Raw genomic sequence first — 24,327 nt, 5'->3', positions numbered from 1 at the left:
TGAATGGTTGGCACTGATGAGGGGCAAAATAGAGGAAGCTCTTTCATGTCCCTTTTGACTTCATAACCAAAGTGCCAATTTGCCTTCCTTGAGTCTTTCTCTTGATAGACTATGATAAGGATCACGTTAACATTTGGCTCAGACAAGTTAGTGAAGTCTGTGCTCTTGACCCCAGAGAGAATCACTTGCTCATATCTTGTCAGCTAGTGCCAGGCCCTCCCTTCAGGACTTTTCGCCCAATTTTAGACCCAGTTTGGTCAAGACCCATGCCTGGATTTTAAGATTGGGTAGAGTCTATGCTGATTCCGCAGTTTTGGGAAAGTGGGACCAACCTGCCCTCCTGATCCAGTCTGGGCACCTAAGATTATTAGAACAAGACAATTATGGAAGGAACCTATAGTGTGAGACAAAAGTGTCAGTAGCCAACTTTACATAGCCTGCTTTAACCTCTACACTGCCTAGTCTGCGTAGTTTCACAAACAAAAGATACATACAGTACTTTCTGTTCAGTGCGCACAAACAAGTTTAATGTTAAACAAGTTGGCTTTGGCTAAAACGTTTTGAGATGAGATCTAAATTCTACGATCATATAACAATTTGTGGTTATTACAACCAATTTAGCCTAATAATTGATTGCTTTTGAGCTCATTTTGGTCTTTTATGATTGTCTTGTGATAGAGCCACTAGGGAATTTGTAAAGATCCATCATTTAGTGTAAAACACTCCTCACTATCACAATTTGTCAGGAACAATCTTGTAGTCTCTAGGCAGCTGAAGGAGATGTATCTGAATACAGCAAATTTGAAAACACACATTTAATGAGTTTAGGAACAGAAATCATTTCACTTGATTAATCAAATCAGACTGAGATAGTAAATAAGTACAGTATGTTGCAATGCCCTCATTTTAATCATGTCTCAATCGGAGCAGGTCAAACCAGGTCACGTTTCATGACATTGTACTTTCCACTCAGGTGACAGTTGTGTTGAAGATATGTGAATGAATGAATCACATGGAAGAAATCCTTTTGAGAAATGAAATGTGATGTAATCTAAAGATAAACAACCCCCTCCCAGCGACAGGTTAGACCACAACTTCTGGAAAGTTTAGGTGGGTGGAAAGCACACAGTGAGGTTTAAAATCACTGTGGATGAGAAAGGGTTTCTTTACTGAGGTAGTAGGATTTTTATTATATTGTATGCATGCTTTCATCATTAATCAACACTATGTTTTTAATTGGGCTATGGCAAATTGCTCTGGTTCATAAACACAATATGGATGTGCACTCTCACTGCCAAATGAGCTTCATAAACCAAGACAAATGAAATCTTTGTGTGTATTTTGGATTCTATATCAGGTAAAATAGAGTTCTATTAGATTTGGTGAAATAGAGGCTCACTCGTAGAATTGCAGGCCCAAGCATAGAGCTCTTTAATCCTACTTATATATTCAAATAGTAAAATATAGAGCAAACCTCCTCTCCAAACATTTCATGTTCTTGTTACACTTGACTTGAGAAGAAAAATTAATACCATTTTCTATCTTTTGGTCCCTCAATGAGAAATCCATATTGATTATAATACAAAAAAAATGTAATGGCAATTATCAGTGAAATGCTGAAATATATTACTAACATCTGTATGGAGCTTGTATGTGAGGTTTATAATAAAATAAATACAAAACATTTGAAATCACTGTTTTACTACATTGTTGTGCTGGAATAATTATTTTACAATTGGAAGTGATACCTACTCATGCCTACCTAGAGTCTCGTCATAATCCTGTGACCGTAAAACTTTTTTCCAGTAGAGCTCTCGAGAATGTAAAGCGCATCCAGGTCAATATACATTTTTGAGGAAGTTTTCTATGCACCAAATTAAACTAAACTATTAGTTGAGAGTTGTATTTGAATTACAGTGGCAGGTGTGGCACTTCAACAAGTCTCTCTCTCTCTCTCTCTCTCTCTCTCTCTCTCTCTCACACACACACACACACACACACACACACACACACACACACACACACACACACACAGGTATGTTACACGCTCGTAGGAGTAGAATTCCTGTCAGATGTTTAAACAAAGGAGAAGACAAAATGAAGCTGCTGTTTCACGAGGAACTCAAACAAAAACACAACTTCCTTGTGTAAATCAGAAATGCTATCTTTGGACTTGGCTCTCGGGATAGCTGCAGAAATATACTCCTGAAAATTATTTGGCAGATTAGTTTAGGAATCTTGGCAGGGTTCGGTCAGCAGAGACCAGCCCTAACAAAGTAAGGATATGCTGACTCAACATAAAGAACAGATTTAATCACCATCATCATCCTCAGCCATCCAAAAGGACCGTCCGGCCCCGAGCCAGAAGACCCCATCTGCCAAGTTGAAGGCTTATTTTTAGGGGCTAAACTTCTCCTCTGCTCTGCCTTCTCACATCTTCTTGCTTGTCCTTTTCTTCGCTCTTCCCTTTGCCTTTCCTCCCCTATTCTCTCACCATTTCCTCACTTTTCCCTGCTGGCTTTCCCCTTGCCTCCTCTTCTCTCCTCTTCTCTCGTTCCTACTCCTCACCTGTCCTTCCTTCTCTTCTTCCTGATCAGCATTTTTCTTTTTTTTTTTTGAGCGTGAGAACAAGAGAGAGAGAGAGAGAGAGAGAGACCCCTAAGAAGAGAAATCCTGTCATAATTGTCATCTTCAAAAAGGATTTAACTTCATTTTTTTGAATGTGTACCTGGCAATCTCACAAAATAACCTATAGATAATATACAACATAGATGACATAATACGTATCTTAAATGTTTTAAATGTGACATACTGATGGTGTGTAGTAATTCGTATATAGTTTTTATTGATTTACGTAAATCCACCATACGAAGGAAAGCTACTCTCTACAGATCTAAATTGTATCCATGGGACTTTGGTCATCCGGCCTGGTTCAGCAGAGTTCAGATGTTGCAATCATCCCGACAGGGTGTGTGTGTTTGGTAAGACACGCTAAGGACGGGTGATGTAATGACAGTAAAATAGATTTGCGAGTGTTTGGGTGGCTGGAGCACTTACCAGGAAGTTGCAATTTAGACATAGAAAGATATAATTTTTGATAGTGTACATATGACCCTGAAAAATGAGACAGATTTCAAAGAAGAGACACATTTCAAATAAAAAGGAATCAAATATTTAGAAAATATTTTATTTACAAATTTTCTTTCCCCACATGTATTAATTCAATCCCTTTGACTATGGAAAAACCTGAAAAACCATCTGATCAAATCAGACATTATAGACACATTGCTTTAAACAGATATAAAATAATTTTCATAGGTAAAATTACAATTCAACCACTTTTGTAGAATTTGAAATAAAACAAGTAAGGCCAATGGGCCAATTGTGTTTGACAGGCAATTTCATCTGTACAGAAACAACATGGATATATATTATACATATTGTACATGGATATGTATATATTGGCCTGTAAGTGACATTCATTCCACAAAATAAGTCATTTATACAGGACAAATAGCACAGCTTACAAATAGTTAAGAACATATCCAATTAAAGGCACACTATGGCATGTACGGTATGCTGTTTTAACAATGAGCTGACATCATCTTTGCAATGTGCCTCTTGTTGGCTTCACACTTTCTCACAGGTTGTGCAGGTGAGTGAGATTAAAATCTGCTACAGGCATTCATCTGATGTCTGTTTTTGGATTGAGCTGCTTAAAAAGAGATAGCACCTTCACCTCGATGCCAAGACATAAAACGACTGTGTGTATGTGAATGTGTGTGTGTGTGTGTGTGTGTGTGTGTGTGTTCATGCATATGTGTGTTTATAGAGGTTTTGAAGCACGTACACACTGCTGCCTAGTATGGCAGTTGCAACGCAATGTACAGATAAACTGCACATGAACACATACATGTGGCACAAAATATTCACAGTGATATATTTCTCCTTCCCTTTTGAAAGGCACGTAAAGTAGACTGCGTCGAGCCTTTGAAATTATCTCTCGACAAACAGAAAGTCCCCACTCTTTCAGTAAGTCACAGAAGTTCATGCTATAGTTGGTGCAATGGGTGGTAGTTTCATATTTTAGTTGGCAGTCTACTCATAACAAAATGTCCAGGCTCAGCAGTGGCTAAATGACTGTGCACCACACGTTATTCACATGTTGCTGTCTAGACAAGATCTAACACTCGAGATTCTTTCTCTCTTTCCTTCATTTCTCTTTTCCTGTTCTTCCCCATTTCTTTCTCAATTTCAGTCAGTCAGTCTGTCTGGCTACCTCTCTTTCTTCACCCCACCAGCAGCACAAAGGGCTCCATCGTGATGATTTTAACAACAAAATAATTCATTTCTCTTTATTTTTTTTGTTCTTCTCCCGTTCAATTCTAATACAAGTCCTTCATGATCTCCTGCAGCAGAGGGTGCAAGCACATGTCCACCTCGGTCTTCTTCAGCAGTTGGATGAGGTGGACGTGGTCGGTGACGATCTGGCGCAGGTCGGTCATCTTCTGGAGCAGCTTGGCAAACAGCTGCAGGGAGTCTGGGTGGTTGACCTTCAGCTGCAGCTCCAGGGAGTGGAGCACCGTCTCCTGAAGCCGCTCGATGGGCTTCACATTCAGCAGGCCTGGACGGTCTGGAGGGGTTAGAGAGAGAGAGAGAGAGAGAGAGAGAGAGAGAGGGAGGCAAAATTAGTGAGATTTGGGGGTGGGGTGGGGGTCCGATGAATGAATGAGAGAGGAGAGAGAGAGAGACAACGTCAAGCTGAAGAGAGGAAAGGCAGGGTTAATGGGAGAAGGAGAGAGGAAGAGACAGAGAGAGAGACAAAGAAATAAGGTGGCTGCAATGCTCAGAGAGTATTGGGTATATATTTTTGTCTTTTTTTATGTGAAATTTGGTTGCTGTGAAACTAAGAAAATCCCTTGAAAACAGGACTTGAAAAAAAACCCATAACCCTCCTATTATGTTAAAATTAACATACATCTTTGAATTGAATTTGAATTGAATTGAAAGTGTTACCCAAATTTACACTTCAGAACATTAGCATCAAGTAACACATAGCAGTTAGTCAATAAAGAAAATACCAATAAAAAGTAAAATAGTCTTTCAAAGAGCTGTGACACTTTTCTTTCATTGGCAGAAAATCTTCAGGTGAGATAAAAACTCAATAAAACTGTGCATCTTATGTTAGGGCCCTAAAGCATGGGAATGTTTTTTAAAAATTGCACGGGACGGTTCCCTCAGTATCAGTCAAAACAAAGAGAAAGAAAATATGTGTAAAACTTTTATATTTTCTCTGGTTTGTCAAAATGACCCCAAACATTACCGTTTTATACAAAGATTGTACAGGAGCTTGAAAACGTATCGTCATGTTAAATTTATTGTTTACCAGTTTTCCTCATGAAATTAGGAAAAGTCATCAAGTATCAAGCTGAAAAAATAATGTTAATCATGTTTTTAAGGGCGTTAAATGTTAAATGGGGTCAAACTGGGTTAAGTTTACTATTTACAAAAGCCTTTATATTTATCTTCATTTCCAGCTACAATCTCAGTCATTTAAGTTAATAATTTACTTAAATGTCTGATTTGAAGGCTTAGCAGGTTCAAGGTCGGACTTTAATCAAGCAGCCATGTGCTATCCAGCAAAATTAAACCAAATCGTATGGGACTGTAAAGACTGTGATGAACAGAGTTTGAAAACAGCTTTTCTATTATTTTCTAAATGCAGCTTTAGATACATAGGGCCTTATTTTTATGAATCAAGGCACAAGCCCAGGCGACGGCTCAAGTTCACGGCAGTAGCTCACTTGGTCACAAATTGGTAATTTCGTGACCAGAGGCGCTGGCAGGTTGGATGATGATATAGAGCAAGGAATGGTGGGAGCTGAGGGAGTTCAGGGATGTAGAGCGGAGGGAGAACTTTAGAATGAAGCTGTGTGATCTAGTCCGTCCAATGCAGACTGTATGTCACCGTCCGTGCTTTCGTACCCCTGATGATGACAGTGACATTAGCAGTGAATAAATTTGGAAGCTGTGCGGAATACCGAGTTATCGCCAACCAGTTTGGTGTGTACAGAAGCACCGTGAAGTTGTTACTGATGTCTACTGACTGAAGAATTTATATCAAAGTGAAACATGCAGGCATTCCATACATAAAAGGGGTCTATGTGATTTTGGAGAGGTCCATTTGGGTTCTTCTTCACAAACTAAAGCCACAGAAATAGCAAATCGTATCGACACTCCCCTCTAGCGCGCTCCCCGGCCATTTCAATGCAAGCGATGTCACGGCGAGCCACGGACTTGCCAAACGGGCGAATTACTTTTTCCCAGTAACGACCCCAACACTGATAACAAGATGTTAAGGTAGTCCCAATTCAATGACTGTGTCCTGTCAAAATTTCTAAACTTTCTGTTTTAATATTAGGAAAAGACATCAACATAGTAACAAATACATTTAGTCACTGTAGTTTATACAGCAGCTCCTTGTGCATGAAAAACAGCTGCTTTATCTGCATAGACTAAAGGGCCAAGGCTAGCCTACAGTACTATAGTAAGTATATGCTTTTTGATGCCACATTTCTGCTTCAATAAATGCCTTTTTTCATAACTACAAAACCTGAACAGTTCATGAAATAATGAAAAAAAGAAAGCTGTATTATTTAAGATAATGCGACTTACTACTACAATGATAGCAATTATCTTGTTCCAGATTGCTCAAATTGTTTCACGATACCATAAATCATCCCACTCTGTACTTTAAGCCTTGGCAAGTATTGAAGACAGATTATAATCTCTAATATTTCATATGGTATTTACAACATATTCCGTTGCAATAAAAGAGCTCACCCCCACTGAGGATAATGACAGCCAGGAACAGCGCCATGTCGCTGTCATCCAGCTCCAGGGTGTTGAACTTGACGGAGAACTCAAACTTTGGTTCCAGCATCTGACAGAAAGGCTTCCTGAGGCTCTTGAGGAACTCCCGGGTCATGAAGATCTGTCCGTAGGAGATCAGGGTCCCGTCTTTGTTCATCAGAGGGGCCATCATGATGATCAAGACCTCGATCACACCGTACTTCAGCAGAGTCACCTGGGAAAAGGGTAAAGGGTCAATTAGATCACTAGGAATGATCATGTTGGCATAAATTTTAGCAGTGGTTGGCACTAAGCTACACAGACAGTGATACAATGTATTGAGCTATTGCTTAAGGTTTTGAGGAACTGCGAAATCTGGTCAAATAAAACACTTTCTACACATGGGGAACAAAGTATTCAGTCAAATAAAAAAAAAAGGCAGGATATAAGGATAAAAAGATATATAGGTTTTCTACAGGACAATGACAATAGATTGGATAGAATACAGATTAGATGAAATGACTGAATGAATTGAACAATGGTCAACGCACCTGATCATTGAGGTCAAGCTCTATGAATCCTGGGATACTCTTGGCGAACTCCGTCACTTCCCTCACTGCTTCGGCCGAGCGCGACTGGCAGCTGTAGAAGAACCGCAGCTCCACTGCGTCTGTTGGCCCCTCGACGCCGACCCCCATCACGCCTCCAACGCCACACCCTGGCCCCGGGTGAGCTCCTGCGAGCCCTGCATGACATGAGACGAGATTAGAAACAACTTTATGTCTCTAATGAGGCAGTTCATCTCGTGTTTTAAATATCTTGAACGCAAACAGCAGCCGGTGTTTAAACAAGGGGGACAACATAGCGAAACAATATCAACAAACATGACTCACAATTGCTTGATTCAAAAAGAGAGGGGGTGTGAGAATAAAACAAGCTCCTTATTACTGACTCCAGGATGTCGGCTACATCAAATTAGCCTCCCAGATTCTTTGGTAAAGCCTGTCTGGTTGGAGCCAGGTTAAGAAAAACATTCTGTGCCCCGTCTTGTACTGTGAAATGAATTGCACCGCAACCACAAAATATGCTTCATAGACTTATGTGCTTCACTATATTGATTGATGATTAGAAAATGACAAAATCAGCCCAGTAAAAACAAACTGAATCACATCACATGTTTCTACATTACGACAAACAGCATCAGTTTATATTAAGGCACTACTAACCCCCATGTGCGGCTGTGACAGCAGAGGAGCTGTGCTGCTGCTGGTGCTCTTGGATGGGCATCTGTTTGCAGTTGATGAACTGTTCTCCTTCCATCAGAGACTTCATGTCATGGATGACAAAAGGCTGGAGGGAGAGACGAATGAATGTATGGAAGGAGGAAGACAGGAGGAGGAATGGTGGGAGTAGGAAAGAAAGCGGGAGACGGGACAAAGAGAGCAGGCGGAGGAGGGAGGGAGGAAGGGAAAGAAAAAGGGAGTGAGTGAGTGAGAGAAAGAAAAATAAACACCATCAGTTTTTCATAGGTCTTCTAAGGACATGTGAGTTACGAATGTAATCATTCCAGAGGAGCCATGTATGCCGCACTGCGTTATACACCTCCCGTGGATTCTGGTCATGGCTCATTCATCAGAGCCGCTAAAGCGTACATAGTACATCTCATATGTCTGATGAGTAAACTAAATAAATCCTTGCTGCAGGCTGAGACTTACAAAAACACCTCATCATTTTTCTCATAAGTCAATGAGGCTTAACTGAGTTGAAGCCAAGCTTGCTGTTTGGAAAAACACTGGCAAGAACATGCACTGGCCTGAATCCACGAGTTACACCATTCATACGCTGAAATCGTCCCTTTTCATAGTGGTAGGATGAATGATGGGATTAAAGCAAGCAATTCAAAGGGATCTTTCAAAAAAGCTTGGGTAATATGAACAATCATTTCTTTAACTCAAAGAGAATTGAGGGTCTCTTCTTTTTTTGGCATATGTGGTGAGCGCTGCTTGGGCGTAGCACTGTGAGAATGTATTAGTCTGTATTGGATGTTTTGCAACAGTTGCACTCATATTCCAAGGTAGACAACAAACTAAGTTCAGTCCTCTTAATGTGTTATACTCTATTGATCCTGTGGGCAAATTCTTTTTTCGCTTGACATCAATGGTTGTTTTGAGTGGCAGGTCAGTTAGAGAGCAGGACCCCTGGACACTTCAGTAGGAAGAACGCTTGCCCACACAGGTGCTTCTGGTTGAAGGGTGGGTCTGCCTACTCACCACACCAACCTGCTGCCCCAGTGGTTTTGTTCCGCAACAGGTCCTACATGTGGTTGCCTTAAATCTGACTGTGGCTTAAAAGCTATATTTCATTTTACAACATTTCACTTTTTTTTTTTAGGATCCATGCTTCCATATGAGGCAATGAACAGCTACACATCAATATTGGCTGTTCGGGTAATTCGTAGTTACTCATTTCACTTGCTTTCATTTTGAAAACCTTGTCTAAAAAGAGTCATATTTCTAAAATTGACACAACTACTGATATACAATTCTGATCATATTTTTCATATGTTCTCTGTCATACTTTTAAAAAGCTAATTTTGCAAACAACGAGAGTTGGGAAAATTGGCCTAAAACTCTGATGGTGTCTATGGAATGCTAGTGGAGCTAATGTTGAAGGTTGACTGTACATGAACTCATACCAAGGCACCCATGTTAAAAAAATTTAAATATTCTACTAAAGCTAAATATTGCTTTAAATACTCTGTGTTTGTTTCAGAAGGTTTGCTGTGGTTTAGTAAATGACCCAGTATTCCTTAAAACAAACAGCTGATTCAGCGCTCTTTGGCTGCTATCACTATGATGAACAGTCATAACAAGCAGACCAGAAGATGCAGAGTAGCCTTGAACTATTTTGCTGCAACAGGAAGCAACAAAAAAGGGCAAAAAGGAAATCTGATGCTACTTCAACAGCCAGTCCAACCAAGACGCCTGAATAATGGTGTGGACTGATTAGCTGCCAGTTGTACAGAGGCAAAAAAAACAAAACTTGTTGAAGCCATGATTTACTAGCAGAGCACTGTGCATGAAATACTCTTGGGTGCTAACAAGATAGATCTTGTGCCCCTGTTTTGATTCATTCCTGTGCACAAGACGCATATTGTTCCTTCAATTTGGTTGATTAGAACCCTTGTTTTCATTATTTTGTTATATCAAGTTTTTTTTCAGAGAACATTTTTGATTTAGCTGCTTCGGCAAGCTTTACTTTAGTTTGGGAATGAGTTACCAAACCATATTGACAACGTTTGCAACGCAAGGTATTACTGTTAGTAAGAGACAGCTGGCAGGAATATTGAGAGCTAATGGACTATACCATCGTCAATATGCTGACTTGTATTGATCAAAGCTCTTCAACACAATGTTTCATAAAAGAGTTTGGCACAGTTGCAGTGGCGCTATCACCTGTATTAGCTGACTACATGCAAACCTTTTCCACTTGTTTGCATGTTTTGCACGCATCTTGCACATTTTATGTACACACAATAGCATGTTAGTTAAAACTTTACCACAAAATATACTATATATACGTATACTGTATGTTTTTTGACATGGCAGCAATGGCTCCATACTGTTGTATCTATGATGAATATTTTTAGCAAGGTGCTGTTGTCACAGCACTGTGGTCACCAAGAAGAAAATTCAGGTGGGTTAGTTACGGATGAGCCAGGAGGAGTTGTCCTCCCTACTCCCATAATCCTCTTTACGTATTCAGAAGGAATTTCATGTCATTACCTCAAATGCACTGTGGGACATTACAGAACATTTGCTTGTTTTCTTTTGTCTGCAACTTGGATGTTTTTGTTGATGTGGCTTTGCTGAGCAGGTCTCTTTTTAAATAGAGATTCACTATCTCAGAGGGAGAATCTGGCTAAGTTACAGTAAAAAAAAAAAGCAGAGAAATAGATGATATTTGGCATTTTCATGCTTCAGGCCAGCACATTTTCCTACACTCATGTATAGTAACACATGGCTTAATAAATGAGCTTGACATTCTGGGCAGGAATATTGAGGCTATTATTTTAAACTGCTGAGGAGCCATGTACACGACAGCCTGTTACTGTGTTGAGTTTGTGTCCCTATATGACTAGCCAGACCTTAGCTGAGCCATCGTAATCTGAAACATTTCTATCAGCCAAGACACGTGCTGCGAACCAGTCATTCCACTCTTTCTGTTACAGCAACAATAAAAGCCAGGGAAGACCTCGTCTGAACTGCACTCAGCACTTTGCCAACATGAAGACAGTGTTGGCAAAAGTGATTTAACACACACAATGAGTTGAACAGTTTATACTGTGAGCAAACTTCTTTTGTTCACCATTATTGTTTCCCAAGTAGCTTCTTCTCTCATTTAAACCTGAAGACTGCAGATGTGAGCAAATTATGGCAATTCTAATGGTGATATAATGCCAAAGTAGAGATACAGAAAGGTTTTAAAGGGTTAAGAAGGCTTGTGCATTTCCAATATGAGCTTTTGAGTAAAAAATGGTGCAATGAAACTGGGGCGATCATGATGGATTTGAGCCTGACCTGTCGACATGGATGGTTCAGCATATGTATGAGCTGTTGTGGTTTGTGTATGTCCTGTTTGTATTTGTTACTGTGACGTGCATTGCTTGTTATGTTTCTATGATAAAGGAGTGGGATTGCTGAACTACTACTACTACTACTACTAAGAAGTTGTAGCATAGTGTGTGGGTGCTTGTTTTCTTTATTTATATCATTTTCTTTGACAGCGTGTCACAGACGTCTATGAACCCTGAGGAAGTAACAGTGAGACTGAAATGTCACTGGATATTATGGCCTTGGCTTCAAAAATAAACTGAAAATAAAATCTAGAATTGCATCTAGTCCCCATTTTTACATTTTGAAGAATGTGACATCCTAATCTAAAACCATCTGGTAAATATTTACATGTATCCTTTACTATTGGAGGATATATTTAAATCTATCATTGATCAATTTTAACAAATCTAATCATTACCAAACTTGGCACTGGCAACAAAATATGATCCTGCTGTTCTTGTGGAAGGTGCACAGTGTGCCTGTAGTAGATCCTAGTTAAAAAGTCTTTTAGGTATCCAACAGAAAGAATAGGTTTCTGCTTTTGTGTTTTCTTTGGGTCTATTTTGGGAGTTTACAGGAAAGATGTCCCACAAAAAAAAACTTGTAATAGATAGTAGGTGCAAGTTGGGCATCAAAAGCAGTAAGACATAATAATACATACCAATATCAGCTGATATATAATACTGCACATTAAGCTGACAATGATATACTTAGAAAAAAGCACATGGCTTAAAAGTAAAGTAGAATTAGAAAAGGCAGCCAATGATCTTTACCGCGTTGTCTCCGGTCTTCCCAGAGAGGATGGCCCTGGCCTTGGCCTTGGTGAGGGGGAAGTATTTGAGATAGGCCTCGTAGAGATGCCTGGCCAGAGCCCTCAGATCCGCAGCCTCTGGGTGCATGTGCTCCATGTCAGACGAGAACTCAGCAAGCAGTTTCTCCTTCTCTGCCTGGGGCATCCGTCCAAAACGAATGGCTGGGAAAGGAAACAGGCAGGCAGGCGGGCAGGCACACACACACACACACACACACACACACAGAAATAGACACACATATACACAGATAGGCAGGCAGGCAGGCAGGCACAGACAGACACACACACACACACACACACACACACACACAAAACATTAGACATACAATTAATCTCTAAAATCTCAAGGCTTTTCTCAACATTTTCAAAAATGTTAAGTCTCCATTTCCACTCTGCAGTTTGGGGAATGACTCATAATGAGCAACAAATCGAGTCACTTTCTTTTCTGAATATGGTTACCTTTTTTTTTTTTTTTTATTAACAAACTTTTCCATTTGAATTTGATGCCTGAAAAAGAGAGCATTAGAAAGAATAGTTTTAATGTTCTGATAAAACAGACCCCAATCTTGCCACCCAGTAGAACCAATATTTCATTTGCTTTCTTTCTCTTTCATCTGTTTTCATAATGCTTTCTAATGCTTGTGTTATTGCTGTTAGGACCAAAGTATACATTACCTTAATAGCAGGCTATAAAATAGCTCTGATACATTGTGTCTTGCAGCGTGCCTTACATAGCTTATCCAAGGCCACAGTGAGACTGATTAACCAGATGAGAGGTTATGAGAGGTTAATTAACAATGAACAGACCTTGGGCAACATCAAAGAAAGAGGGACCTGGCCAGCGTTCAAGATTTGCTTTGCTGTTATTGTTGAGCTCTTACTGTGACAGTTCACAGCCTAAATATTACTGCTTATGTGTCCTTGAGCAATACATTGAATCCCTAGCAGCTCTGCCTCCATGGGCGCTGTTCTGTAGCTGACCTCTGACCTCTGACCTCTGTGGAGGAGGCCAGCGAAAAGACAAATTTATCCTTCAGGAGTATCATAAATCACAAATCAAATCAGACATCTGGAACAGCAACAAGCAAAAATTACTATGATGCAAAAATATTACTCTCTTGGTTGTACTCCAACTGTTGCTAAAGCTAACTATAAATTAAACTACACAGAGAGTTTTGCAAATGTCTGCATAAACAGATTTCATATTTCCATGAGGCTTTGGCCAGGCATTGGAATGTGTTGCACACTGCTGAACTTTTCACTCTCTCAAACAGCTTCCACTCCCAAGAAGGTGTGGATAAGTCAGTTTGTAATGTAGAGTTAATAGGCTGCCATTATTTGCAGTATAGCTCCTTTATCACATCTCTCATGTTTGAACAGTGATCATTGAGTCAGATTAGATCAGCTAATTTATCCCCCGCCTGGCAAAATTTACTATTGGGCAGACATGATGTATGATCCATAACCACTGATCTCTGAGGATCCAAATTTTCAAAATCACATTTTATTCTGATTCAAAATTGACTTGTTTGGTTATTCTAAAGGTTAATTTATTTTATTTTATTTTGGCTATCCATCTATTTCATATATTTCCCACAGTATTTTTTTTAGCCAGCCTTATTTTCCAGGGACTTAAAAATGCTGAAGCAAGGTTTGTCCAGGATTTACACAATGAAACAATTGGACACTTGGGCCACTGAAAAAAAAACAATTTATGATGCTCATCCAAAAAATATAGCATGGTCTAAAGCCTCACAGTGGGATATTGTTGGGAAAATATAGTTCTCAAGCTTAAAATGTTGGTTTACCACAAAAAACAACATATTACAACCAAATATCTGATAAACTAAAGACCGTAGCACACATTGTTGCAGAATCAGTTACAATAATGTCTGGAACAATTCAGTTCAGATGTATTGTGAGCGAAATGTCCTGTTAAGCTGTTTCTCAAGCTTACTTTTGGGACTCTTAGCCCTCCTGTGACTCATCTTTTGGTGTCAATCCCAAAATTGAGAAACAATGCTCTATCAACTGCTTTATTGTCAACACATTAACACATTGTTTTGAATCTGTACAGCAAAGTATTACAATTCAGACAATTGAACGGTATTCCCCTTTAAGAAATCCAACAGATGTTTGAGAAGAGAAAGCTGGCCGATCTTAGATAAAAGATTTCTGCATATGTAAAAGAAAACCCACTGCCCTGCAAATATAGGAGAGCCAGCACAGTCTCTGTCAGACAACTATGATAACTAGCAGAGTCAGACAGCCCCATACCACCTTTCACTATAGTCCTTAAAGGGAAAATCCACCTTCAAACAGCATTCATAAATGTTACTCCTGTGATCTTAAGCAGGGGCCTGTGTCACGAAGCAGGATCAGTGGGTTAGCGAACTAACTTTGGACTAAACCCAGGCTTTTTGGACCACGATGGCGACTCACTTTTAAGCAGGGTGCATCACCATGCTGCTCCGGAGCAGGTTATTTTCAAGCTATCGGATCCACACATATAAAAAGCCAATAAACTCTCTGGAAAAAATGGCATCACCACTCCTAGAGGATCTTTTTTTTTTTTCCCCTGATGATTGATTAGATCAAAGATATAATAAATGTTTGTAGCGTTTCCAGGCCATTCCCCAACTCTGGTTGTAAAAGAGGGCTTCTATCAAATAGCAGTTATCTTACATCAGTTGACTATAGTTATCAATAATTAGTGAAATTTACTGTTGCATATTAAGTGGATTCCCAAGAGTGATTTGTGTAATATATTGCACCCATTTTCCATCACCGCTGCCCTGGGGAAAAATGAGGCCGACTTCACTTCGCTGTTACAATGTTTTTGTATTATTGTTTTTTTATTGCTTGCATTGTTTTATTACCTCCGCCAAGGAGGTTATGTATTCGGTGCCGTTTGTTTGTTTGTTTGTTTGTCTGTTTGTCAGCAGGATTATGGAAAAACTACTGGCCTGATTTTCATGAAACTTCGTGGAAGGGTGTAGCATGGGCCAAGGAAGAACCCATTCAATTTTGGAGCGGATCCGTATATTGGTGGCGCTTGCGCATTTGCATATCATAGAAGACTGGGCTATTGGCCTTGGCGGAGCTCTGCGCTCTCCGAGTGCCCTTCTAGTTATTTTATTTTTTCTACTATTTTTATATTCTAGTTGTGTGCTTATATTCTATATAATTTTTCCTGCTGAATCCAATTACTTTCTACTGCTGCAACCACCTAATTTACCCACAGGGATCAATACTTTCTTATCTTAAATAGCTGCTCCGGATCTGTCCATGTTACATGTGATTGGCTATTTGTTACAAACCCCACCTCCTGTATGGGCGGACGAGCCAGTTGATAACGAGCTTCGTGAGACCAGTTAGCCAGGATCGCCTTTGTTAGGTTTTGTGAAGCCAGCTATCACAAAGATAGCCTGACTACGTTGAACTGGCTTTGTTTGACAAGCGGACTTGACTTGACTTGACATGACCAAGATCAATGAGTATTTGTAAACATTAACTAATATCTCCAACAACTAGAAGCCAGAGAGCCAACACTCCAATATGTAATGTCACTGAGTCACATGAGCTGCTGCTTTGGCAGTGAACTGGAAATTCACTTTGTGGAAATTGGAAATTGGACTTTGTGGAGTCAAAGTTTGTTCAACTTTGAGGGAATGATGACTCTTGTTTCTAGGGTTGGAAGAAAATTGCTCATGCTTACAAATGAAGAATGAATATCCAATACAACAGGTGATTTGTGTGATTCCAATGCATCAGTCTGTCAAGCAAACTAAACCCCTCTTTCTCTGTCAGTGGAAGTCAGCAGTTACCAATCCTCCATTCAAGCCTTGTGCCTTGAGTTTGGTGCTATATGTATGCTAGTGTGTAATGTTGACTGACAGATGAGTGATGAATCATCACCAGGTCTGGCCTGTATTACACCTTAAGCAAATGAATACAAACTGAAGTGGGCCTAGCACCAGTGACTGGGCACCGAGCCAATAGCGGTGACACAGCAGGTTGGAGAAGCCAGTTGAGGTCTACGCTCTCTAAAAATGTCAATCATTGATAAAAACACACACATAGAATGATAAGGGGGAAGTTGGAGAGAGAGAGAGAGAGAGAGAGAGAGAGAGGCAAGGTGGAGGGGAAACAAAACAAACCAATTATATGCCAATGGTGGAAATGTGAGCATACACACACACACACACACACACACACTAACACATCTGTCTGTCACCAGAGAATACTTTGTCTCACACTAGACCTGCGTTCCAGACAGTTCTTGTCTGTTTGATCTTTTATAATGGCATCGATGAAAACAGGTGCAAATAACCATCGGCTGGATGGTTTTCTGTGCTGCAAAAATCTTTGTTTATATGTGAATAAGTACAATGCCTTTATGTTACATAGTGTAACATAGAGCTTTATTGCATCTTCAAAAACATGACATGGCAGGCTGTTGCTGTTGTAACTCAAAATTCAACAACCCTTGGGCTTATGAAACTCTTTCAAAACCAAGTGAATAAACTCAAAAATACCTAAAAAGCAAGACTCTAAAAGGTTTTCACCCGACAGCAGCGAGATGTTGCAGGAGCAATTTGTTCTACTACAGCAACATCTTCCTCTAAGGATGAATCTGAGGGTGACCAATCTTGAAGCCACAAGTCCTGTGCAATTAAGGATGAAAGCTGGCAATCACACCAGTCAAGCTATTTCAGTGGCTCACTCCTGAATCAGTACTACATCTACCAAAGAAGTGCGTTTCACCAACTTCTTCTGGTGAAGCACAGGTATAATTTTTCCATGCATTGATTCTGCCGGTGTGAGCACTGAGAAGCCTAATTCACACAGCCACAAAGCAAGGTAAGAATCTAAGAGCTGTTGAGGTCTCCAACCACCATTTTATCTTTGAACCCCGCTGTTGGGGTTGCAAGTGCAGTGAAAGAGCTATGGGAACTGACACATGAGAGTTGAAGACCACAGAAGAGGCGGCTGGCAACACATAGGGTTACTATGGTACTGGTGTACTGACTGTGCTGCATGCATCACCATTACACCTCAGAGACAGAATTGACAGCAGTGGTGAATGTGGTAGCTGCCATTCTCAGAGGGGCACAGAAACAGAAGAGTTTCGGTCAATTTCGTGGGCCAGCGATCTCAGAGAACTGGACTTGTAGCATACAACTGTTTTTTTATTGGTTGGGTGAACAGAGAGAGTGGGTACTTTGCATGTCTCAAGAACTGGCATGAAAATGAAATACATGAAAGTAAGGTAGCTTTGACTCCCATAGTGTTGTTATCAATTTTGTTATCAGGTTTTGATGGATTTTCTGTAAATGTTTTAATGTTATACTAAAGTAGCTAATCATAAATCAGGCTCAATCATATGTGCACATTGTACATAATTGTACATTGTGCAAAAACAGGTTCTTCATGGCATAGTGAAGCTTAAAAGGTGTGTAAGACAGTGTCTGTGTCTTACCGTTGTGTGACATGCCGACCATGAGGCATTTCTGGAAGCGACAGTATTGGCATTTGTTGCGGGACTTCTTGTGAATGCGACAGTGGAGATCACAGTGGTCATACACCAACTTTAACCTGATTGTGCGTCTGAAGAAACCCTACAAAGAAGAAGAGAGAGACTGTTACTACAGACGTAAGCATCGCAGAAGTCCCACTAGCTTGCTGTACGCTGCTACTCCTGCTCCTTTTCCAACAAAAATTGTGTGTGTTTATTATAACACTTTCTATTAATGTAAGTATTTACTTTGTGAAACAGGATAAATCCTGGAGTGAGATTATTGAAGTGAGAAGCATTTAAGATTAAAAAAAAAGTAAGAACAAAAACTAATGGAGACACACTGAAAAAAACACCCATTTAGCAATATAAAGAGGGTGTTTTTGAACTGTATTGTATGTAGCCTATGCTTAATATGATCTATGCATCTCAAGCACCTACATGATAGTTGAGACAAGAGAGGAAAAGATGGGAAATTACAGGAAAGAGAAAAGATGAAATGGCAACTACTGCGCACAGAACAGATCATTTTTTCCACACAAGCATTTGACATTTTCCATTCATATATTCACATTATGATTCCAATTTATTGTTGGTGGAGCAGCTCCAGAAACAGTCTGTTGACGACGTTGCGGATTAGATGCTTGGTTCTTTTTTTGTATCTTTGAATGAGTCATCTACTTGGGTTTACTGTCCAAGATCATCTTCAAAAGTAAATTCTGTTTCAGGGTGGATTTGTGCTTTGATGTTCACAACCTTAGCACCAAGGGAGCCGTAATCCTTATCTCAGCTATTAGCTATGCAGCCGTGGTCAAACTCCCAACACTTACAGTACACTCCTACTCCCAGTCACAAGATTGCTGATGGCTGTGGTTCTCTAAGCTGACTAAGAAAGCAGTAATGGAATAGAATAGAGTAGAAAAGAATAGAATAGAATAGAATAGAATAGAATAGAATAGAATAGAATAGAGTTACTGTCCTATGAAATGTCTGGAAATGGTTAAGCCAACTGTACTTGTTCTCTGTGAGAGGATCATTGTGATTTAATATATGCATTCCTTCATGGTGAGTGCATGGGATGAAAAATGTATATAGATTGACCATTTCCAGACATTTCATGCATATACTGTGTATATATATGCAGTATGAATTTGAATGAATATGGATATGAACATGAGGCAGTTGTCATGTTTTTTTTACTTGGCACAAAAAGAAAAACTTTAGGGCTCCAAGTCAAGGAAAAAACTGTTGGCGCAGCAAGCTCTTCTTCTCTCCGCTCTTCTCTAAGCGGAGGCTGGTGTGGTTAGCATCTTCATTCCTATAGTTCACATATTTTCCTTTTTTAATCATGGGTTATTTTAAGAAGGAGGAAGTTAAAGGGGGTCAAGACTCCACCTCAATAAAGAATGTTTTGTGTTTTGAAACAATAAAAGTGTTCGCCTGCTTGGCTGACCCCTTCTTCTGGCGTGCCTCCCCAGAGACACGAGCAGAACAATGACTGTACCTTACCGTATTATCATTCAGCCGCCAGAGCTACAGTGCGCTTTAACTCAAGGGTCTGGAGTTTTTCAAACTTTTTCTCAGGGGACATACAACTTATTAGGTGAGTGAAAGTGTCATCTAATCTGACAAAATCTACTGTATTCTACAACAAATCTTAAATCTTGCAGAGACGTGGGGAAATAGAGACATGGGAACACCATAAATAGTAAGTTTTCATACCAATTTGTCTGGAATAATTTTAGATCCCATTGGAATCTTCTCTTCTTCATAGCCACGCGGTTAAAATGCTGCTTTAATTGCTTTAACTATGCTGTGGATACATACGGCTACTGTACAATGACAAAATGTCTTGGTTAAGCTGCTACACATATTGTCATGTAAATATGCATACAGTATCTACAAACATATACATACATCTATCTGTACTGCTGAGTAAATGTTATAGCAACTAATTAAAATCCTAAATGAGTAACCAAACAGTTATTTTTTTTATGATTATGTATCCCAGTGGAAAGACAAATAATAATAACAAGTGATGCAGCTGTAAACGGCTCTAAAAATCCATTTCACCTTTCTTTGGAGGTCACTGCACCATTTATATATTTTCTTATCATGTCTGTATGTATTTCAAAGAAAAATGGAAATACATGTGACACCTCTTCACCCACACTCTATTAGTTATTTATACTCCAGACAGACAGACAGAGCCCGAGAGGCTGGCTGTATGTCTGTAAAAGCAGAGGCCTCTGTTGAGCCGTAAGAGGGTGGAAACTCTATGGGCTTGTGGTTAGAGTGTCAGACATCAAAAAACATGAAAGTCGCACACTTCTCACCATGCAATATGAAATTATTTATTCCACCAACATGTCTCATCTAAGAGTGACATACGGTGACTGATAAGTGAGACTGGCATGGAAACAAAACCTGACAATCTGTAGTTGAAACAGAAACAGAGAAGGCTCAGACACCTTTTACCATCAGTGGCTGTAGAGTAGTAAACTGTGAAACTCTATCATGTGTAACTACTTGGGCACTGCAACCAATTCTGTCTCTACTATTGTGCAGTATAAGTGAATCTGCATATTTTAAGACATAATGTCTCAAATTATTGGTTTGTGCCAGTTAAAAAGAGAATACAAATTTTTTTTTGAACAACAATGCGGCAGTAGCGCACTGTTGTATGCAGTAGTGAGGCTATGATGGCTACATCATCCGTGTGTATTCTCATTGCAACAAAAAATGAACAAAATAACACTTTTCATTGGCGATAAAGCTCTCAAATTGGAAAAGTTTCAAGCCTTGAAAAGCAGTGGGCAGGTCTGGACTGCCCCATGTGATGTACATCACCCTAAAAGTGGTTCAGTGTTTCCCCTATATGCACCTAGCTGCTGAAATATGACCGCCGCTGCTGAATTTTTTTTTTTTTTTGAGGAGAGGAGGGGAAAGGAGAGGAGAGGGCTCCTTCGTTATATTATTTTGCGCTACGGACGCTTAATATCCAGGTCAATTCACACACCTGTGAGTAAAGCATATATACGAGAAACTTTGTGCTTACATGATAATGTCAGCACAACGATTATAACAACAAGCACCGGGTAGATCAACAATGAAGCAAGCAATGCTGATCACGGATTCAGGATTATCATTCGCAGAAGGGAAAACAGTCCTGCAACTTCACGTGAGTATCGCACAGTAACGTTACAGCAAACGCAATCATTTGATATGAATACGCAAGGAAACACATATCTGTGAAATAAACATTTGGAAGATCCATCTTGATACAAAGATAGCAGGTATTCCACATGCACCGATTGGTTTCTTCTTCCTGGAGGCGGGCCTTACTGTGCGCGAGGGCCACCGTGACGCGCGAAAGCTGTCAATCTCAAAGACAACTGACAGATCCCCTCAGAGATATTAACGTTACATATTATTTGGATAGGATTCCCTTAAAGAAACGTCATAAGTTAAGTTAAGTTAAGTTAAGTTAAGTTATGTAAGTTATTTTATCATTGAAAATGTCATTACATTTAAGTAAATTAACACTGTTTGATAATACAACAGTGTGGTGATGCAAGTTAATTCTGGAAAAAAGGACAGTTAAGAATGAATAATTGGAAGAATGAATGACAGCTAGCTAGCCGCTAGCTACCACCCAGTGGATGTAAACAGTCACCCAGTGGGTGATATGGGTCACACATAAACGAATAGCTTGTTTGTCAAATCACATGTTTGAATTTTCATATGAGTTTAAAAGACTGGCTGATCAAAAGAAGATTCTTTCTTCTTTTGATCAGCCAGTCTAATAATAATAATTGACAATAAATGTCAATAATTGGTTTAAAGATTATACTTTTATTATGTTCAATAAAAGTGTATTTTCCTAAATCTTGAGACACCTCATATGTAAGCTAGACAGACATTTCCCCTGCTCATTACTGTGCACAAATGTACTGTATGTACTTAGGCCTCAAGAGCCCTTCTGTTTTTTTTTTGCACAAAGCGTGCCGGGCGCGCTTTGTGCAAAAAAAAAATGTTTTGCTACAACTCCATCCTAGGGGAAACACTGTGGTTAACATGCTGGTTTTCGGCTCACACAGAGAGATAAAAGAATAAAAGCCAAACGCTCTTCCCTCATTTGCTGTCATTTATGGATTGGTGGTCATAAAAGTATGCAGATTTTCTTCTTTCAGTCCTACCTTACAGCCCTCACAGGCGTGGACACCATAATGAAACCCGGAGGCTTTGTCCCCACACACACGACACTCGATGTTCAGTGCGGTCGGCAGCGATGTATCATCATGGAGCTTGGAGAACGGGGGGCTGTCGGAGTACTGTGGAGGAGACTCTGGCTCCATCTTGATAGAATCTGACAGAGAAGCAAACAGTCAGACAGGTAGGAAGCCAGGCAGACACACAGACAGAGCCGTACAGTTAAAAGATGATACGATAAAAATACTTTCCTACTTAACCTTTTTGTGCCCACTATCAGGCTTTATCTTTAGAAGGAAGATGTGTTTCTTCAAATTAGGTACATCTGCAGTGTGTGTCTTATTGTACCTCATGGCTCAGTTTATCTAACTCAACTATAATCTCACACTTGCTGTAGCCCATATCCTGGCATTATCAGCAGAGGCACAAATCAGTCACCAGTAATTCAGTTTTTACCTTCTGGAAGTGAATCTTGTTAATAAAACTAAAGCTTATTGTACATTTTATCCGGAATAAGAACCAGTCTCAATAGATGGCTGTAGCTCTGGATAAACCCATCTGATAAACTGGACTTACTGTGTGTGTCCAGCTCCGCCCTGTAGCCCTGCATGCTGGTGTAGTCCAAGTTGGTCAGGTGGTCTTCGCTCTGCTGTGGACTGAGGTCATAGGCCATGCCGCCGGACGAGATGGAGGACGGGAGCGGGGGAGAGAGAGAGGACGGCAGGGAGGAGGTGGAGGAGATGGAGGAGGAGATGATGGTGTAGTCTAAGGTGGAGTAGGGCTTCATGTCCAGGGAGTGGGAGCTGTCGTCCAGCTCCGACAGGTCCACGGCGCTCAGACTGAAACCCACAGGCCAGGCTAAGAGCTGCTGGGTGTCCACCATGTCTATGGGGAGAAAGATGAAGTGGAGACGCTTTAGCTGATGCAATATCTTGCACTGATTGTACGTGACCTTGAAAAAAAAACGCTAGAAGTAGAGAATCAGAGAGAGAGAGAGAGAGAGAGGGAGGGAGGAAGGAAGAGGAAAAGGGAGATGGAGGATGAGAGACTGAGAGGGAGGGAGAGAGATAAAGTGAGAGAAATATAGTGGGGGAGAAATAGAGGGAGAGAGAGAGAGATGACCATGAAAAATAAAAATAAATAATAAAAATATATATATATAAACAGAAAAACCCACATGCACAGTGGCACACATCTAAATGATTTAATTATGTCCTCTCAAGAAAGGACAAAACATAAACAACACAGGCACACACACACACACACACACACACACACACACACACACACACACACTCTTCACATGCAAACATTATGAGGAGTACCCCTGGTCCTCCAGCTCATTCCTGCAGTCTGTCTGTTATCTAGTAAACAGGGAGGGAGATTGTGTCACGGGGAGTACAAGACGAACTCTGGCACTGACGCACGTCGGCTCTGCTCAAAACACCGTCTTCCTCTGTTGCTGTTTGGGTGGCTCACAACGCGATTGCCCAACCAAAGGACGCGGAAAGCAGGACTGTTTGAGCCTTAGTCTGTCTGAGGCCAAGGATCTAGGATTCTAGCTTTTGTAATAGGACATGCTGTGCTGCTGAGTGTTGGGATGTGTTATTAATTGAGGATTGGGTTGATTAGAAATTGGTTAAAAATCGTTGTGACATTCTGGAGTCTGGAACTTTTTTCCAAATCTCTGCTGACTGCGAGAGAAATTAATTAGTTGCCCTGCAAAATTTGCTTATTGAACATTCAGGAAGCCTCGGAAACAACTGGTACCGGACTGAACTCAGTTGCACAACTCCCTCTAGATATTTAGCTCTGTGTTGTTAATCACTTTTTAGCCGTTCCAATATCCACCATAGATGACACAGTGGAAGACATGAGTCTACTAAGATACCCAAAGTTCAGTCAACGGGCGGTTCAGTCATCACAGGTCACAGTGAATGTTTAAACACCACACCACAGTTGCATGGCAATACAGAAATGAATAAAAATGTGTTGTTTTTAATGAATGGTTATGGCAGCGTTTTTTAGACTAGGGGCCCTAAACCTAAAGTGGGTCATGGACCTGTTTCTTGTGGGACCCTTCATGACAAGAGAAACAGTGAGTTTTCAAGGAACTGGGTTTCCACGGCAACACAAAGTGTCTTAAAAATAAGGCTGCATGATGTTGACAAAAATCATATCAGGATTGTTTTATTGTCAAAAATTGCCAGTGCAATATGAGTTGTGATACATGTGGACACAGATGTCAACATAGTTTCTTTTTCAGCACTTTTTCAGCACAAAAAAAAGTGCAACTGGGAAGGAAATGCTGAAGCTTA

The 24,327-nt window shown here is 40.2% G+C and overlaps 1 protein-coding gene across 1 annotated transcript in view; it reads right to left on the bottom strand.

The window, feature by feature from the left end:
- Positions 1-3,212: 3,212 nt before the first annotated feature.
- pparg (peroxisome proliferator-activated receptor gamma) overlaps positions 3,213-24,327 on the bottom strand; it is a 38,624-nt gene continuing 17,509 nt past the window's right edge. Inside the window, exons 2-9 of the mRNA XM_071895263.2 lie at positions 22,586-22,894; positions 21,997-22,166; positions 17,762-17,900; positions 12,242-12,441; positions 8,079-8,202; positions 7,404-7,597; positions 6,844-7,087; positions 3,213-4,633 (exon numbers count right to left, since the gene is read on the bottom strand). Of these exons, the coding sequence (XP_071751364.1) occupies positions 4,386-4,633; positions 6,844-7,087; positions 7,404-7,597; positions 8,079-8,202; positions 12,242-12,441; positions 17,762-17,900; positions 21,997-22,166; positions 22,586-22,894 (1,628 nt within the window). The 3' untranslated portion in view covers positions 3,213-4,385. The remainder of the gene's footprint in view (positions 4,634-6,843; positions 7,088-7,403; positions 7,598-8,078; positions 8,203-12,241; positions 12,442-17,761; positions 17,901-21,996; positions 22,167-22,585; positions 22,895-24,327) is intronic.

Source organism: Centroberyx gerrardi, chromosome 5 (assembly GCF_048128805.1).
Source record: "Centroberyx gerrardi isolate f3 chromosome 5, fCenGer3.hap1.cur.20231027, whole genome shotgun sequence".
Lineage (NCBI taxonomy): Eukaryota > Metazoa > Chordata > Actinopteri > Beryciformes > Berycidae > Centroberyx > Centroberyx gerrardi.
This window is presented reverse-complemented; position numbering and strand designations above follow the sequence as displayed.